At 44.7% G+C, this 19,383-nt stretch overlaps 1 protein-coding gene across 1 annotated transcript; it reads left to right on the forward strand.

Moving 5' to 3' along the window:
- Window positions 1–2,364: 2,364 nt before the first annotated feature.
- LOC5567870 (putative ferric-chelate reductase 1 homolog) lies at window positions 2,365–18,889 on the forward strand. Its single transcript, XM_021842559.1, has 7 exons — window positions 2,365–2,523; window positions 2,589–2,688; window positions 2,926–2,983; window positions 17,808–18,039; window positions 18,181–18,293; window positions 18,360–18,419; window positions 18,485–18,889. Exons 1-7 carry the CDS (start codon window positions 2,514–2,516, stop codon window positions 18,575–18,577), a joined length of 666 nt encoding a protein of 221 aa, XP_021698251.1. The 5' UTR covers window positions 2,365–2,513; the 3' UTR covers window positions 18,578–18,889.
- Window positions 18,890–19,383: the final 494 nt, after the last annotated feature.

Below are 19,383 nucleotides of genomic sequence, written 5' to 3' on the forward strand. Positions count from 1 at the left end.
ACCACGGGCTGCGTACGATTTGCCTCATTATTTTGTACCTAAACAAAAATATATTTAAAATTGTCAATTAGCCTCTACTTTAAAAGTAATATAAATAGGTAATTAAAAAAATTCATTTCAAGTAGAATTACAAGCGATGTTCATGCGATGGCCGTCTTGCCTCAATTGTGTAAAAATAGGTCATTTTGGTTGATATTTGAAAGACTCCAAAAGTAATAATTTTGGAAGTTATTTTGTTTTTAAATGGCACAGTGCTTATGCAAATATGCGAAACTAACATCATGAGGCTAAATTGGAGGGTTTTGTAAGCTTTGGACAAAGTTAGAGAGCAATTTGCTTAAAGTGGCACACTTGCCCCAAATTCCGCTATCTACGCAGCCTACTAAGTGTTTCCCAAAGCATCTTCCGCAGTTTGTCGCCACCAGCAAGTAGATTTTTAGAAAGCTGAGAATCGAAAGCTATCGGACCAGCTTTGTTATTGGCATTCAACATCAGACCTAAACTTTACGTTGGCGTGGTGAATTCATCAAAAGTGTGCAATTGTCTTTCTTGTGTCTTGGTTCAATATTGGACTTGAATGTGTTAAGTGTTATGCAAACTTTCACATAAGTAGTACAGTTTTCAATAAATCCAGTCAATTTATATGCTTTGCTGACGGCGTTGATATTGCCTGAAGCTCAATCCAGGTGGTTACACGAAGCTGAAACGTGAAGCATAAAGGTGGAATTCAGAAAGTAGTATCATACAATCGACAGTGATGTATTTAATGTTGTAGACAGGCTTCCCAAATGTACCGCCTCACGACAGTATATCGACGGCTGTCATCAACTGATTCCCATGACAGCCTTTTGAATGAACTATCCATGACAGCCTACCATGAGGTGGTCATGCGACATGTAACGATGCCGTCTTGTACAGCACACGGCAGTATGGTCACATTGCCTGTAGTGTGTTCGTTTGCCGATGACAAGTTCGGTTGTTCATTCATAACATGTCTCGTACACCCGAGCGTCGTACTGGCAAAATGAATATGCAGTCGGGGCCTCTCGTGTTCTGTGTTTTGCGGAATGTGATACGTCACGTTTAAGCATTTCCACACATATTTTTTGAATCTTTAAAATGTTTGCTCTGCAATCACTTGACTATGCACCTACAAGACAAGCATAGTTTTGAACATAATCATATTATCAATGGTTTTCAAATCATATTACTCAAATTACGTTTATATCCTCCTTTTTGTACAACATTGTATTCTTATGTGTAAAATGTTTAGCGTGAATCTCAAGTTTCATGACAGCCCACGACAGCATTCTCGCGACAGCTGGTTTGAGTAGCCGAAGACTGTCACAGCCCTTCGGTGGCTGTAATGTGAAACAGCCCGTTCGGCTCACTACGACATGATCACGAATGCTGTCAGCTGAGTTCGTTTGGTAGCGACTGTTCCAATACAGCCAACATTCATGCGTGTGTGTCTGGTTGCCATTACGTTCAATGTTTGTTGCGAAACGTACAGCACCAAGAGGCAGTGAAAACACACAGCGAATGTCGGCAGGGTGTTTTCGGCTGCTGTCGTGTCGAGGCTGTACATTTGGAAAGCCTGGTTGTAGACGAGTTCGTGTACTTAGGTTTCAGGATCATTGAATTTTAAATATCAACCATAGCAGGTAAATTCGGAAGCGTATTACTGTCGGAAGCCATGTGATAAACTTCACCTCCATACCAAGAGTATCATATAATATACAGAGCTTCAAAAAGACCAGTAGTCCTTTACTGGCACGAGATGTGGACAGTTCTCGAGGAGAACTTGCAAGCGTTAGGAGTTTTTAGACGCCGTTTTCTTAGGACCGTTTTTGACGATGTATATGGAAACGGCGTTTGGAGGGGATGAATGAAACACGACCTAGCGCAACTATTTGGCAGTATTCAGGAATTGAAAGCGTACAATAGGCAAAACATGTTGTAAGAATGTCTGCCAAGAATTCTGCAAAAATGATGATTACCTTGAATCCAGCAGGTATAAGATGAAAGTCGTAATATTCGTCTAATAAGGTCTTCTGGCTATATGACTCGTTAATCGATCACCCACCTACCTGGTGACCTGTTGATACATAACTAGATAATTCTGTAAAAATCTTATTTATGTACTGGAACAAATAGTACTATGAAGATAGCAAACCAACTCTTATCTACCTCAGCTGTTACTATGATTACTCCTGTTGGAAGTTTCCATAGATTTATGAATACCAAATACCAACTACCACTGAACATATCATTCACATATCATATCATCAACAGTCTCCAAAATTCGACCAAAAAGGCAGGTACCCACCATTGATTTCTTATCAACTGATAAATTTATCAGCGAATCATTATCATTCCATATTAAACGTTGCATATGCATGGGCGGCATGTCGCGTTTAGTTTATTCCGGAGAATCAACACGATCGGTCGCAAACGGTGTTTGTTTAAATTAGATTTATAAATTGAACAACGACTTTTAAAAGAAACCAACAATGGTTGTCGGTGCGTTATTTAACCACGTTTCCTCCACAAAACAGAACCACATTAACGGGAGTGATTGCTTTCAGACATAGACTTGCCGGACCCAACGGTTCTTATCAAACTGCATGGCACATTCATGATTATCGCCTGGATTTTGTTCTCATCGATTGGCAGCACAGTTGCAAGGTAATCGACGCGTTAGAATAGATAATTTTTGGGCGTCCAACGGCAGCGTCTACCTCCGCCAGTGAGTAATCACCGGATGGCGTTGATAAACAGTTTGATAAACCGGCGAAATCCGCGTGTGTTTTGGTGAACGACGATTAATCGATTACGCATTTCGATTTTATTGTTGATTAATACACGTCTCGTCTGTGTTGATCCTGTGCCATTTATGAATGAATGTTTACTTTATTTGTGCAGGTATTTTAAGAAAACATGGATTGCAGAACGTTACTTCGGTGGAGAAGCATGGTTTCTGGTAAGTGAAAGTAGCTTTTAAATCTGAACGTAAAATATAAAAGCAAGGACCTCACCATTGAAAAGCTAAGTTCAAAATACAAGATTGTTATGTTAGAAGGTAGCATCTAATTACTAATAGCATTATGAAGACGAACGAAATTAATCGTACGCATTGTAGCTAGCAATCTTCTTAAAATCGAAAGCAATCATACGTTTCTTTAATTACGTAATTTCGGATTGAATTAATATTTCTTTTTTACAATATTTCATGCATTTTTTCAATAATGCCAACAATTTTAACAAACTTGAAACGGAGAAGTAAGTACAACAATTAATTTCTAAGGATCACGTACTCAACGTGTTTATCAAGAAAGATTTTAATGCTGCCTCTAAAATAAAAATATTTCGGGTTTAATTTAAAGCTTTAAGTCAGTGTTAAGTCAGAGTGAACCAAATAACATTTTTCTTATTTTGGGTTTAAAATCTATTTTTTTTTTTAATTTTTTTACTCGTGAAAACTTTGGTTCTATAATTCCACACATCTTTGTGATACTTTCAAATAATAAAATGTGATAATGTCATAAAAAAACATAATCCAAACTTAAAATAGAACGATTTTTCGATAGACTAAGACTACTTGGTCCATTTCGTCCCGAGATTTGATTATGCCCCTAATCTCCCTACTGAGCAAATGGTGTATTTTAACGAAACGTACCAATTTATAAAACTCTTCATTACTTTTATGCTGGCCTGTTCGTTTCTAGAATCTATTTAGGGCAGCTACCCTTTCAGGCTGCCAACATGTGTAAATGTTTTCCACTAAGTGAAAACCTCCAATTTTCAACTCATCACTCCAGAAATTGGCACAAAATTCTTGTACGTAGAAAATTAATGCTGTACCCCTACCACAATAAAAAAAAGTTGAGGAATATCAGCAACTTTACAAAATTTAAACCTTTTATAACTCATGAAACTTCATAAACTGAAAATTTAAAATGATTCAAACAAATTCGGCCCACATAGGACAAGGTACATTGCACTTTGGGCCAGAGGCGCAATCTGGCGGGGTAAAATTAATAACTCGGTAACAACGCATTTCCGGTATTTAGTGTTTTCGGCAAAGTTTCTTGTAACAACGAGGACCATCTACTGACGGGTGCAGGTCTTTAGGCCGGATGCCGTTAGGCCGAATGTCGTTAAGCCGAAGGCCATTAGGCCGAAAGGGTTATAAGGCCGAAAGGGTTATAAGGCCGAAAGGGTTATAAGGCCGAAAGGGTCGTTAGGCCGAACTTACATTTGATCATTTACTTCTTTTTCAAATGGATAACATATTTATCAATGTTTTTTCCTTCTTTTAATCAAAAGCTGTTCTTCCTAGTTGTATGTCACAGCTGATATTGTAGGCTTTTAGGTAATGCAAATTATCCAACAATCCATTCGATACACAACTCGACCTTACGGTTCATTAGAACTATAGGACATTTTAGGCCTAATGACCTTTTCGGCCTAACGGCATTCGTCCTAATGGCCTTCAGCCAAACAACATTCGGCTTAACAGGATAGAACCGGACAAAATTAATAACTCCGTAATAACACATTTCCGGCATTTGGTGTCTACGGCAAAGGATCATCTACTGACGAGGATCATCTACTGACATAATAGTTCGTCAATCGTCCGCATAGGTGACGATCTAGAGTCTTGGCATGTTCGGCAAAGTTGTTCATATTGATAAAATAAACAAAATTTCCTTTTCTATCACGTGAAACCGTTTAACAAAATGAACTACTTAATTCGATTTAACGGTAATTTTTTAGACGGCTGCTTGGGCACGTCAGGAGTTAATCATCAATATTAACCTCCTTTTCCCGAGCAGCCTAGATAGCCGCGTAGTGTCGGTAGCGGTTGTTTCAACTGGCTAAGAATTAACACTACGGACTGCCTGTTCCGGTGGTAAAAGTCCACCTCACAGGTGACCCCTAATTTATGGTGTGATGTGTACCGAATGAATGGTTAGGGGGGTCTAAATAAAACCTAACCGCTAACGGAGCCTGTGGGGTACCAGGGCGCCCTCCACAGTATTGAGTCCTTCCTGTGCTACCCGGAGCAATGGTGCAGGTGACCTTGTGTTTCTCCTAGATAATCGGCTGCCCTTCTTCAGTCTCTATCCTGAGGCTTAATAAGGGTGGGATTATGAATATGTTGACATTTAATTTAAATTATCACCTATAAGGATTCGAATTATGCGTTTTACACAGTGTATTCTGTGCTCTTTCGCCTTTGGCGACTTTAAATAGATACCGATCTGGTTTTTTCGTTGCTGTTCTTTTTCGAGCTGAGATTGCAAAAAGCTTAATCCTGCCTAGTTTGGGTAGTGGCTACGGTTAGGTTAGCTCAGATCAATCTTCAGCATAAAAGAACAGCAACGATCAATCTTTGCAGACTCATGCAAAATGGTGCAGCCCAAGTGGCGCTAGTTCAAAAACCCTACTTTCGTAGAGGGAACTTCTATCTAGGTAACCTTGTGGACCCAGTTTTTGCTACTTTTAGCAAACTTGAAATAGCAAACTCGCGCTCCATGCCCCGCGCATGCGTGCTCGTTAATAAAGCAATCGTTGCTACACTCATTTCTGAGTTAACTACCAGAGATGTATGTGCTGTCACAATCGATGTTTCTGTTGGTGACCTCAACAGGAAATACGTCTATTGTTCGGTATATTTACCACATGATGAACCATCCCCAACGGATTACTTCAAACGAGTTGTCGTACACTGCGTAACAAAAGGCCTTCCGCTGATTGTAGGCAGTGATGCCAATGCTCATCACATCATCTGGGGCAGCTCGGATATCAACTTGAGAGGCTCCAGTCTTTTTTTTTTTTTTTTTTTTTCCTTCTAAGCAATGGGGGGATAATCTGCTCAACAGACTCCGGACCGAGGTCCAGGAGTGTGGGGTTGGGGACCATTTACTACGTACAAGCAGTAAACAGGACTACACCCCCGACCCACTAAACCATTTCCATTGCCGCCAAACCCTTCGTCTCTCCGGGACCACCAAGAAGGCATTGCTTCGGAGAGGGGCTATTGCACATCGCATCCTCCAGGTTAGCTGCGTAGCCATGCAGCAACGAACATCGATGACACGCTTATGGGGGTCCACCAAGGTAGCATGCTGGCGCATTGCCAGCTTCCCGGGTGGTCCTCACCTCCCGTTGTCCGCTGAAGGCGGGCAGGGTCGACCACTAAGCCCGCGCCCAGCTGCACCGCAGGTATCAAGAACTGATACTGCGGGCTTCGCAATTTGACCTACTGAAGGCTCAGGCCCTATCAGCTAGCACGAGCTGGGATTGCTGACGAAGGGGCCTCCACCTGCCCCGAACAACCAGAGGCTCGTATCCACCCAGTAGGCCGGCGCCACGACAGCAGCGCTACCAGGATGTTCTCCCCGCGGCCACTTAATCGCTGTAAGGGTCGATTTCGACCGTAGGGCACCGGTATGACCTACGTAGCCGACTGCGAACCCTTGGACCACCTGTTGATTAGCGTCTGCACTAGTCACTCCTCGAGTCCACACGCCACCTCCTTTGGAGTTCCGAGACGATGTGGGTGATAGCCGATGAAACGGCATTCCAGCCAAACTCGTCTGCACACATCCTCTGGACCAAATTGTCCGGAGTCGTGTCCCGACCGCATGTGGCAAACATGCGGTCACGCATTGTGCGGAAACGCGGGCACACGAACAAAACGTGTTCCGCCGTTTCCTCTAAACCTGCACAAACTGGACATTCGGGAGAACCCGCATGACCGAAACGGTGTAGATATTGTCTAAAGCATCCATGACCCGAAAGGACCTGTGTTAGGTGGAATGTTAGTTCCCCATGGCGCCTATTGACCCAGATATCTAACCTCGGAATCAACCTGTGAGTCCACATTCCCTTGGTGGAACTGTCCCACGCACGCTGCCATTTGACCATGGAGGCCAGTCTGGCAGTCCTGCGTATGCCTCTTGTGCCGCGCATTTCGAAGCACTCTATGTCTTCCATGATAAGGATACCAATAGGCATCATACCGGTGATGACACAAAGTGCATCGTGTGACACGGTACGGTACGCGCTCGCAACCCTCAGGCACATTAGCCTATAAGTACTCTCTAGCTTGCTACGGTAGCTATCGGTACTCAAAGCCGTGCCCCAAGCCGGGCTATCATACCTCAGTATGGACGAGGCGACACTGGCCAGAAGCTTACGCTTGCTGGCGTACACCGCAGAGCTATTGGACATCATCCGGGACAGTGCCACAATAGCTGTGGAGGCTCTCTTGCAGGCATAATCGACATGGCTACCGAAGGTAAGCTTGTCGTCGATCATCACCCCCAAGTGTTTGACGAAGCGCTTCGAAGTGATTGTGCAGTCGCCTACACTGATCACCGCTTGCTGCACCGACTTTCGGTTGTTGACAACAACAGCCTCAGTTTTGTGGTGAGCCAATTCCAGTTTCCTGGAGCTCATCCACTCCTCCACAATTGCGATCGAGTGGGCTGCAGTCAATTCCACTTCTTCGATCGATTCACCGTAGACCTCCAGCGTAATATCGTCGGCAAAGCCAACGATGACCACACCCGCCGGGAATTTTAATCTCAACACCTCGTCGTACATGACATTCCATAACACCGGACCCAGGATGGAACCTTGCAGGACTCCTGAGGTTATGTGAAAGCACTTCCGACCCACCTCCGTGCCATAGACTAATACCCGATTCTGGAAGTAACTTCCGAGAATCTTGTACAGGTACTCGGGTATCCCCAGACGCAGGAGCGCATCAGCAATAGCCGCCCAACTGGCACTATTAAATGCATTCCTTACATCCAGAGTCACTACTGCGCAGTAGCGAATACCCCTCCTCTTACGCTGGAGTGCTATCTCAGCGGTTTTCTTAACCGTCAGAATAGCGTCTACAGTGGACCTCCCTTTCCGGAAGCCGAACTGGTTGCCTGAGAGACCATTTACACCCTCGGTGTACCTCGACAGTCTGTTGAGGATGATCTTCTCGAGCACTTTCCCCACCGTGTCAATCAAGCATATTGGTCTATACGCCGACGGGTCACCGGGTGGTTTCCCCGCCTTTGGCAATAGTACCAGGCTCTGCCTCTTCCATGCATCTGGAAATACTCCCTCGTCCAGGCATATCTGCATAGCAGATCTGAACATACCGGGAGCCTCCAAGATTGCGACTTTGAGGGCCAGGTTTGGAACTCCGTCCGGACCTGGTGCCTTCCCCATGCTTAGGGATTTTGCAATCCCTACAAGTTCCTCATCAGTTACTCTATCCTCATCGCCAGCCCCAATCCCCGGCTGTCCTACAAAAGTAGGCCATGGGCTAGGGTTGTGGCGCGGGAAGAGCCCCTCGATGATCCCCTCCAGCATCTGTGGAGATTGCTCCGTAGGAGCAATTGCACCTCTTGTCTTCGCCATTACGATCCTGTAGGCATCACCCCACAGGTTCGCGTTGGCACTCTGACAGAGTCCCTCGAAGCAGGCCTTTTTGCTTGCCCTTATCTCGGACTTCAGCGTGACTTTGGCAGCGGTGAACACCGCCCGTCGTTCTTCACGCTCCTGCTCGGTACGTGCTCGCTGCATCCGTCTCCTGGCCCGTAGGCAGGCACGGCGCAGGTTCGCAATAGCTTGAGTCCACCAGTATGTCGGTGGTCTCCCATTCCTAGGGTGGACTTTTCTAGGCATGGTCGCATCGCATGCACGCGTAAGCACCGCTACCAGTTCGTCCCCGCTTAGTCCGAGTAGGTTACGCTCACGGCGGAGCGCCTCCCTAAGTACTTCATCATTGAAGTACGATGTCTTCCACCTACGAGGGCTTGGCCTTGACCTAGCCGCTTCCTCAACCCGCTGCCTGCTGTTGTTGTAGTCGATACTGTAGCGAACCGCCAGGTGGTCGCTGTGAGTGTAGGCATCGTCTACCCTCCAGTTCGAACTACTCGTTAGGCCAGGACTACAAAAAGTAACGTCGATAATCGACTCCGCTCCGTTACGGCTGAAGGTACTTTTGGCACCAACATTAGCCAGATCGACATCTAGCACGGCCAGTGCCTCTAGCAGGATTTGACCTCGCTGGTTCGTGTTACGGCTTCCCCATTCCACGGCCCAGGCATTGAAGTCACCCGCTATTACAACTGGCCTTCGCCCTGTCAGCGCGGTCGTTATACAGTCCAGCATCTGCGTGAACCGCTCGGTCGACCAACTCGGAGGCGCATAGCAGCTACAGAAGAGGACCCCGTTTACTTTGGCGATCACGAAGCCCTCGTAGGTAGTAGACACCAACTGCTGGACAGGGTATTTACCCGTTGTCCATATCGCCGCCATTTTTCCGGATCCATCCACGACCCAGTTGCCGTTGCCGGCGGGTACTCGGTATGGGTCCGATATGATGGCGATGTCCGTCCCCCACTCAGCAACTGACTGGTACAGCAGTTGCTGAGCTGCGTCACAGTGGTTCAGGTTCAGCTGCGTTACCTGCACTGTGATTTTTCGTTGATGGCTCGTTTGAAGGTCGGGCACCTTGAGCCTCCCGTTGGGTGATTGTTGTTCACGGACTTGCCGGAACAAATCAAGCACTTGGGAGGGTTCTTGCAGCCTAGTGCCTTATGACCTTCCTCACCACAACGCCTGCACAACTTAGTCCTATCAGGGCCTTTACAGCCCCAGGACTTGTGTCCAGGTTCCCTGCACCTAAAGCAGATCACTGGTTGCTCATGTATGTTCAGTGAACATACTGACCAACCAACCTTGATCTTACCTACCTTAGCGGACTTATTTGCGTCTGCCACAGGTAGGTGTACTAAGGCCACCTGAGTACCTGCCGGACCTTTCCGTAGCTGAACGGCGGTGGTGGGCACCTGCACTTCGCACTGTTGCCGCAGTGCCGTGACGAGCTCTTCTGCGTTAGTGATCTCGTCAAGGTTCATCACCTTCAGAGTCACTGACTGCGTCAGAGCCCTCACTTCAACACCAGCGCCAAGGACCTCTTCCGCCAAACTTTTGTAGGCGGCGCCCTTGCGCTCCTTGTCGCGCTTAAGCTCGAGGATCATTTCACCTGTACGAGTGCGTCTGACACTGCGTACGTCGGCTCCTAGATCCGCAAGCTTCGCGTCACTGCGCATCGCCTTCAGGACTTCCGAGTACTTGGACTCTTCCGATGATCGCATCACCCTTTTCGCGCTTGGCACCTACCCTCCTACCTTTCTTAGGTCTGGTATCCCTGCGCTCCTGTTTCTCCTGTTTCTTCTTCTTCTTCTTCTTCTTCCTCACTACGGTTGTCCAGGGGGCGTCCCCCCCCTGCTCCGCCCTGACCTGTGGTGATGGAGGACCTCTCAAAGGTCGCAACCCCCTGTTCCCATCACTCCGTGAGGGGCCAGCCTTTTCGGGCCCACCCTTCTCGGCTTTCCGGGACGCCTGGCTGGGGTCCGATTTTCCGGCGCTTCTGCCGGTTTTCGGGGTCAGTATCCGCCTGGCCTTACGAGCGCCGCCGGGTAGCTCCTCCCCTGACGGCTGCCTCGCGCGCTTCTGCGATTGCTTGCTGTAAGCATTCGCTTCCACGCTTTTGGGGCTGCCCGCGAAAACGAAGGGTTCCGTCTGGGTAGACTTCGGCACCTTCAGTTCCACGGGTTCTGCCGCAGCCACAGTCACCATGGGTTCAGCATGGTTCTGCTTGGCCGCCAACATTGACTTACGAAGTCTAAGCAAGGCCTGCTTGAGGTCCTTGCTGATGTTAGACTTCGAGGACGCAAAGTCAATTATGGAGTCGAGCTGCTGTGCAGCCACTTCCATCGCAGAGAGCCCATCTCTACTTTTATTGATGGCCCTCATCAACCACGCTCCATCCATAACTTCACCCGATGCGTTAGCCGGGGATGAAATATGGGTTCCAGCACTGGCACTACGTGCACTGCTGCCTCCTCCTGCTTCTACTCTCCTCAACGGAGATCTAGCTAGCCCACTTCTTGCGAAGGGGTTCGCTTCCCTACTACTGCTACTACCTGCACTACTACTATTGTTTTGATTAGATATTGTACTCATTTTTGAATCCCACGAGTAGCACGGGAAAAGAGGTCCACCACGCCAGAGCCCTGCATTAACGCGGTAAGGGACAAAATACTGTGAGGGGTGCCCAGGTGCCCCACAGGCTCCGTTAATGGCCGAACATCTTTTTCACCCCTTCGACCATTCATTCCTCAGCACGGTTTTTCGCATCACACCTTGAATTGGGGTTACCCCGTTTGGTGGACTCTTACCACCGGAACGGGTTGTCCGTAGTTCTATTCTGGACGCCGGAACTACACGGCAGTCTCCAGTCTGATGGAATACTTAAGTAGTACAGACCTTGGATTACTTAACATAGGCAATCGCCCAACCTTCATGGTTTCTAATAGAGAAGAAGTGTTAGACATAACGCTCTGCTCGAATAGAATCAGTCACGAGTTGACGAATTGGCATGTATCAGATGAGGAATCATTATCTGATCATCGCTACATCTTCTTTGAACATTCAAATGTAACTGCGCAGACTTTGCGTTTTAGGAATCCCCGGTCAACAAACTGGGAACTCTATATTGAATTGGTTGCGACCAAATTTCATGGATATTCTCCGTCCATTGAAAATCCAAGTGATCTAGATGATGCCGTTGATACTACAACATCCTACATTATGGAAGCTTTTGAAGAAGCATGTCCTCTGCGGTCTGTAAAGACTACAAGAGGGACCCCATGGTGGAATTCCGATCTGACTAGACTCAGGAAACAATGTAGAAGGAGTTGGAACAGACGCCGTTCAGCTGGATCAGAGTCGTTCAAGTCGGCTCGCAAGGCTTACAAGAAGGCTCTCCGTTCTGCTGAACGATCCGGCTGGAAAAACCTTTGTACAAATGTTTCCAGTTTGAGTGAAGTCAGTTGGTTGAACAAAATTCTTGCAAAATCTAAGGATTTCCAAGTGAACGAAATTCGCTTACCTAATGGTGACTTTACTTCTTCCGATGAAGAAGTTTTAGAATGTTTATTCAATACACACTTCCCCGGATATGTGGACATAGCATCTACGGATGAACCAAATGTCTTTTCATGTAGTTACGAGTCTCTGGCCTCGGCTCGCAGTATCGTAACTACTGAATCGATTCAATGGGCACTTAATAGTTTTGCTCCTTTCAAATCTCCAGGAGCGGATGGGATTTATCCTGTTCTGCTCCAAAAGGGATTTGAATCTATCAAACATGTTTTGAAAAAGCTACTTGTAAGCAGTTTTGCTACCGGGTACATTCCCAAATCCTGGCGTGATATTACTGTAAAGTTTATCCCAAAAGGAGGACGTGCGTCGTATGAGGAAGCGAAGAGTTTTAGACCAATCAGTCTGACCTCTTTTCTTCTGAAATGTCTGGAACGCATTATCGATCATCACATCCGTGATGTTTATTTGGCAAACATGCTTCTTCATGTGAATCAACATGCTTACCAATCTGGAAAGTCCACTGTGACTCTTTTACACAAAGTTGTATACGATATCGAGAAAGCATTCGCTCAGAAGCAATCGTGCTTGGGTTTTTCTTGGATATTGAGGGTGCCTTTGATAACGTGTCTTTCGATGCCATATTGGAAGCCGCACGAAACCATGGGCTACCTACAATGATTACCAATTGGATTCATCAAATGCTCAAAAACCGACATCTCTTCTCGACATTGCGTCAAGCAGCGATTCGAAAATTGAGTGTTTGCGGATGCCCCCAAGGGGGAGTCTTGTCACCACTTTTGTGGAATCTCGTAGCAGATACGCTATTGAGGCAACTCAATAATAGCGGTTTTCCAACATATGGATTTGCCGACGACTATCTAACTCTGATAGTTGGTATGTGCATAAGCACCCTATTCGACCTGATGCAAAGTGCTCTTCAGGTAGTCGAGAGTTGGTGTCGCCAATATGGCCTTTCGGTTAACCCGAGTAAAACATCTATTGTTCTTTTTACGGAAAGACGAAACCGCGATGGAATTCGACCTTTACGTCTTTTTGGCACTGAGATTAATGTGACTGATCAAGTAAAGTATGTCGGAGTCATTCTAGATTCCAAACTTTTATGGACAGCTCACATTGATTTCAGAGTCAAAAAAGCTTGTATGGCCTTCGGTCAATGCCGGCGAACCTTTGGTAAAACTTGGGGCCTCAAACCCAATTATTTCAAATGGATTTACACAACAGTTGTTCGACCAATATTGGCATATGGATGTCTTGTGTGGTGGCAAAAGGGCGAAGTGAGAACAATCCAATCAAAATTGGGCCATCTCCAAAGGATGTGCTTGATGGCGATGTCTGGTGCGTTCTCTACAACTCCCACAGCAGCGCTCGAGGCCCTTTTCGCCGTTGCGCCACTACACATAAATCTTAAACAAGAAGCACTTTCTTGCTCTTACCGTTTATGGGTACTGGATCTACTGGAGAAAAATCCAGTGAATCGTAGATCTACACTTCGTTGTTTCCACTTTTGGTGAATTGGGACAAAATTGTCCTTGCTCCAAGTGATCTCACAATTGCTTGTAACTTTCCCTACAGGACATTTACCACACAATTCCCTTCACGGGAAGAGTGGACGTCTGGCTATTTGGAAAGAAGTATATCAAACAATATAGTATGTTACACTGATGGCTCCCTTCTTGAAGGTAGAGCTGGTGCAGGAGTATATTCTCGTGAGCTAAGGCTGAATCAGTTTTACTCACTTGGTAGAAACTGCACCGTTTTTCAGGCGGAAATATTTGCTCTTATGTGTGGAGTGCAATCAGCACTTCAACAGCGCGTATTGGGTAAAGTCATATACTTCTGTTCAGATAGTCAGGCTGCTATAAAAGCTCTCGCTTCGGCCAACTCGAGGTCGAAGCTTGTTATCGCATGTCGAACTCAAATTGAGGAACTGAATTCAGTCAACTCTGTAAACCTTGTATGGGTACCTGGCCATTCTTCCATCGCTGGAAATGAATTGGCTGATGAGCTAGCTCGCGATGGAGCATCGCATGACTTCATTGGTCCTGAGCCGGCTATTCCAATTTCGAAGTGCTGGGTGAAGCTTCAGATAAACTCTTGGGCGGCAACTCAGCACAAGCAATATTGGAATAGTTTGGAGTCGTGTCGTCAAACAAAATTGTACGTTACTGAGCCATCTCCAAAGGTGGCGAAGTATTTAACAAATCTGTCAAAGCAGAATTGCAGTCTCTTGGTCAGAGCGTTGACAGGCCACTGCCGACTCAACTATCACATGGCAAATATTCAGCGTGCTGACTCATTTGTGTGTGATAGTTGTGACTCCGATTATGGAACTTCGTATCACCTGATATGTAACTGTCCAGTTTTTGCGCAAATGCGATTCCAATTACTTGGTAAACACTTATTAAGTGAAACTGAATACAGAAGCCTGAATCTTCAGGACATTCTGTTATTCTTAACCCGCTGTGGTAATGAGCTATAGGCTCTCTTTACGCTCATGCGTTTTGCAGTGCCCTTTTTAGGGCGCTGTTCGAACCCATTGTGGTATGGAGCTACATGCTCTCATTTCGCTTATGCGATTTTCCCTCTTCAAGGGACCCCACTCCTATTTCCTCCCATCTTTCCCTTTCCTTTCCTCTCCCATCGGGTAGATTATGAAATAGGCTCAAATATGGCGATGGCACAAATCTCCCAACTGGTGGGGAACGTGCCTTTGGAGCCGGCCTTCTGATACCTGATAACGGTAATTGCACCATATTTTAAAACTGAAAATGCATATTGCTTTATATAATGAAATCGTTCGCTTGAACTACGATATTGTTCGTTACTTTCTGCAACGAAACAGTTTCCTGGCATGTATGTTACCAGCTTTGTAATAAAATTCAACCCTCAAATCAAATTAAACAATGATTATTATATTGTACCTACCTTGATACCTTGATGGCTACAGTGTAGCGTCATGTCATTGCCGGGCGTATTGTAGAGCTCCATCTTCGTCGATCTTGGGCGAAACTTCTCCAGTTGCCCCGATCGTTTAGGGTCGCCAGGTCCTCTTCCACTGCGTACAGCCAGCGTATTCGTGGTCTTCCCCGAAGTCACCGACCTGGTTCCCTGCTGAATATTATTTACGCAATTCTTTCTTCCGACATTCGCACAAAGTGACCAGCCCACTGAAGTCTGCCGTATTTTACACGCTTGATAATATTCGCATCTTTGTACACTTGATACAACTCGTGATTCATACATCCCACCGAGTATTTTACGCTCGAAAACACCGAGAGCTTTCCGGTCTGACTTTTTCAACGTCCACGCTTCGTGCCCGTAGAGAACCACCGGAATCAATGTTTTATACGGGTCGAATTTTGTATCCGTTTGCAAGCTGCGGGACCTAAGCTGGTAACGTAGTCCGTAAAAGGCCCTATGTACACCACCATGTCTGACTCTATCTCTACCAGCAACCATGTATTTCGTTTTGGTAGAATTAATGGTCAGGCCTATCCTCGCTTTCTCCCTTTTCAGAAGCACGAAGGCCTCTTCCACTGACCTGTGATCGATTCCAATTAGGTCTATATCGTCCGCACAGCCAAGGAGCATGTGCGACCTTGTGATAATAGTGCCATTTCTCTGCATGTTGAACAGTAAATTCGAAAGTGCGTCTCCCTGCTTCAATCCGTCTAACGTCCGAACGAGGTTGACATCTCGTCTGCGATCCGAACACTTGATTTCGAACCATCCAGCGTAGCACGTATCAGCCTAATTAGTTTCGCCGGAAAACCATGTGCAGGCATTATCTCGTGTACTCGTATTCAGTTTGGAGAACTTTTTCATGGGCTTGATATCTTAAATTTATTTTCTTATTCTAACTTCGGAATCCCCTCTCCAACGGGAGCTGCAGCATGATTAAATGTGCTTTCAACAGCTGTGCATCCTCCCGCCTGAATGCATATCTATTAAGGTAGGAATGTTTAGCCATTTTGGCGGCAGAGCACTTTTTATAGCTTTATGCGTGGAGCTCCTGTCATTAAAGACTGCCTATTATTAACGTAAGGCTCCCCCAAATCTACGCGACTTTTTACGGCGACAGCGACAAAAAATCGTCGCGATTTCCTTGTTGTGTCGCTGCAAGCACTCTTCTATGAAACCATCTTGACTGACACGACGCGAACCGCTGCGAAATCGCGTCGCTGTGGCATGCAGCGAAACATCAGCGAAATCGCGATGTTTTTTGTCGCTGTCGCCGTAAAAAGTCGCTTAGATCTGGGGGAACCTTAACTCTAGCCAATCGTCGTCTCGTCTTCGACGAAAGAATGCACGACAAACTTCAATCCAAAATCGTCAACGAGCAAATTTTTCGTCATTCCGCTTGCTACCCCCACTCACAAGAAGAAGGCGTTTACTGTATAGTCGCATGCTTCGCACCAAACAACGAATGCTATCACATAATTGCTTTTATTGGCAAATGAACCCGCTCATGATTCTACAATAGCTCTGTTGGGAGGCGCGTGAAGTTGTCGAATCAGAGATCGTTTGTTCGATTCCAAACGTGTTTTGTTGTTTTGTTTTAGTTTTATTTTTTCAAAAAATGCTCTTAATCTGTCGAAGACACGATTCATATTTTTAGTGGGCTCATTGCTACCGAACGAAGATTCGCCCATAACAAAGAAATGGTATTTGTTCGTTATGACGCCGAGCCTATGTGATCGGATCTCTGTGCCAAATCGTCATCCGACGCTGGTTGAGTGACGATGATGATACTTATTTAAATTTCATTTTTCCATTTTGATGACTGCTGTTTTGCAGATTTGATGACTGCTGTAAACTGAGTGAGATATGTAACAAATTTACTTTGGATGATCAATAAAAATCGATAAAAGTATGCAGTCAGAGTGGACTTATTACCAGAACAGCGAAAATTAGCAGCGCGTTGAGAAATGCTTCGAAATGAAAGGCGTTTCAAATGATTTGTCAGAGTGAGTGATTCTTCTTCTTATCCATTAATAGAAATTCATAAATGTTTCTCAATTCGATGCATCTGATTTTGATTTTTGACCATTTACCAGATTTGAATGGGTGGTTAGAAATTGCAACAATTTTTGTGCAGACAGAGTGCACCATGTGTTGAAAAGCAATAAACTTATTGATTATTGCATTTCTTGAGTCCATTTCAGAGTCCGATAGAAGTTTATGGTAGTTCTATGGTGTATGCATGGAATGTTCTAGAACCCGTTTATTGGACCAGTATATTATGGCCGGTACTCAAGATTTTCACTTGGTCCACTCTGACTGAACGCATATTTGAATATATCTGGTCTTCCCTGACCCTGCAAAACCTTAATTATTAAGCTATCGTTATGCCACTGATTTCGGTATTGACGATATGTATTATTGAAGAATTAACTAAACAGGTGTCGAAGGGTCTTGATAATCTGATTATCTTTGAGATATGCACCCAGTTTGACGAATGATTGAATTAAATGATTGTTATTTTCCTAGAAATTGTTCAATCAGAGCGAACCAACTCACTGGACGGTGGTCTTTATGTTTTTTCATGATTATTACTTCACATTATATTGTTCTAAAGTAACATAAATATGCGTAGAAATTTTGAACCAAAATTTAAACGAGTTTGAAAAATACAAAGTGTTAGACTTTAAGCCTATATTTCTCAAAATATGAAAAATGTCACTTGGTCGACTCTGACTTAACGCCGACCAAATAATGTTCAAAATAAAAAGATAGCGATGCTCTTCAAGATTATCCTTTTAAATTTTAATATTATCTTAATGATTTTCATTTCATTTGATTTACCACCTTTCTAGTATCACCGGGTGTACATGTTCTTCACATGGCTATTGACATGTTGCGGCTTTATCATCATCTTCATCGACATGGATGGTTGGCAGGATCATGCCCACGCCGTTGTTGGTCTGATTACTTTCATCCTGTGCTTCCTGCAGCCCATTTTCGGCGCTGTCAGTCCATCGGAGGATGCTCGAAAAATCTTCCGTCTGGTGCACGTGGTTTCCGGTCACTTGGCATACGTTTTGGCAGGTGAGTAACAGTGGGGGGAAAAGGAATCGTTGCGTCGTCCCCTTAATTCTCAATTCCTGTGATGGAATGGAAATTGATTGTTATTGGATTTCGCTTTCTTTCCGCTCTTCTTGACGATTTCGCATCTATCAACCGTGACAGTAACCAACATGTTCCTGGCTATGGGTTTGAGTACGGCCAAATTGCCGGAAGAGATGTACGGCTTGTTCGGAGCAGCCGTCGGGTTTAACTTCCTGGTCCACATAGTGTTCAACGTGAGTAGAAGTGGAAAATTTTGCCATCCTTATATTTTATCAAATTAAAATTCAATTTCACCGCAGATTCTGGAGTACATGTCGATGAAGAAAGGGATCCCTACGGATCCGACGAAAGATGCTTCGGTATGTATGAGATGATATCTGGATGCACGATTCAGTTGATATTTTTTACCATTACTTTTATGCAGTATTCGAGATGGCGTAAGGTGACGTTGATGGTGCAAATGATTGGACTATTTGCATTTACTGTGGCACTCATTGCAATGCTGTGGAGAGATTGATCGACTATAATAAAAAAGTTTGCAAATTTGTGATAGAGATGTTATTTCATATACAATCTGATGAATTAATTGAGAGTATCTTTGTGACTGTTCCACTGTTGAATGGCCCATTCAACTCATTGAAAGACTTTGAAAGATTACTGTTATCATTGATAAGAGTAATTTGGGTTTGCATCGATTCGATAAAATCAATACGATTTTGAATCCTGTAGCGTTTAGCTACCAATAAGCCCGAGTAATAGCGTTAAAAGCAACAATCAATAGATGTATAGAAAATAAATAAATAATTGATGAATAAAAAATAAATAAATGGTTTGATTATTTTATTGATTTTACAAAGTTATCTCTGACTGCATGCCCAATTTACTTTAATTGACTTGTCTCTACTAATGGCTCTACTAACTTTGTTTCAGTCATGATCACCAACAATAAAAAGGAATTATTATAACACAAACTTTGAGCAGATTTTTAATTCATCAGGAAAATACTCTTCATTGTAGAGTTTACTGCCCGTTCTTCGACCTGTAATACTTAGGTTCTGGTTTAGTTTCCAAGCATGCAACAATTAATAGTAGTTTACGTAACAAGTTGCAGAATGACGATTTTTACAGCACGAGTCGTACATTTGTCCAACGAGGCTTGCCGAGTTGGATAACTACGACGAGTGCTGAAAAATCGAGTTCTGCAACGAGTTGCGTACAACATTTTTTGCAATTTCGTAGAACACCACTGAAGGGTATCAGAAATAACATCTAGATGCTTGCACCATCATTTTGCAATTTCTGAAAACAGTTGCGTAATGAGAA

This window comes from Aedes aegypti, chromosome 2 (assembly GCF_002204515.2).
Source record: "Aedes aegypti strain LVP_AGWG chromosome 2, AaegL5.0 Primary Assembly, whole genome shotgun sequence".
NCBI lineage: Eukaryota > Metazoa > Arthropoda > Insecta > Diptera > Culicidae > Aedes > Aedes aegypti.

What these genes read in the sequence shown, in the direction of transcription:
- LOC5567870 (XM_021842559.1), top strand. An exon ending in CTTGGCATACGTTTTGGCAG is followed by an intron (nt 18,040 to 18,180) that starts GTGAGTAACAGT and finishes CAACCGTGACAG; the next exon opens with TAACCAACATGTTCCTGGCT. An exon ending in ATCCGACGAAAGATGCTTCG is followed by an intron (nt 18,420 to 18,484) that starts GTATGTATGAGA and finishes ACTTTTATGCAG; the next exon opens with TATTCGAGATGGCGTAAGGT.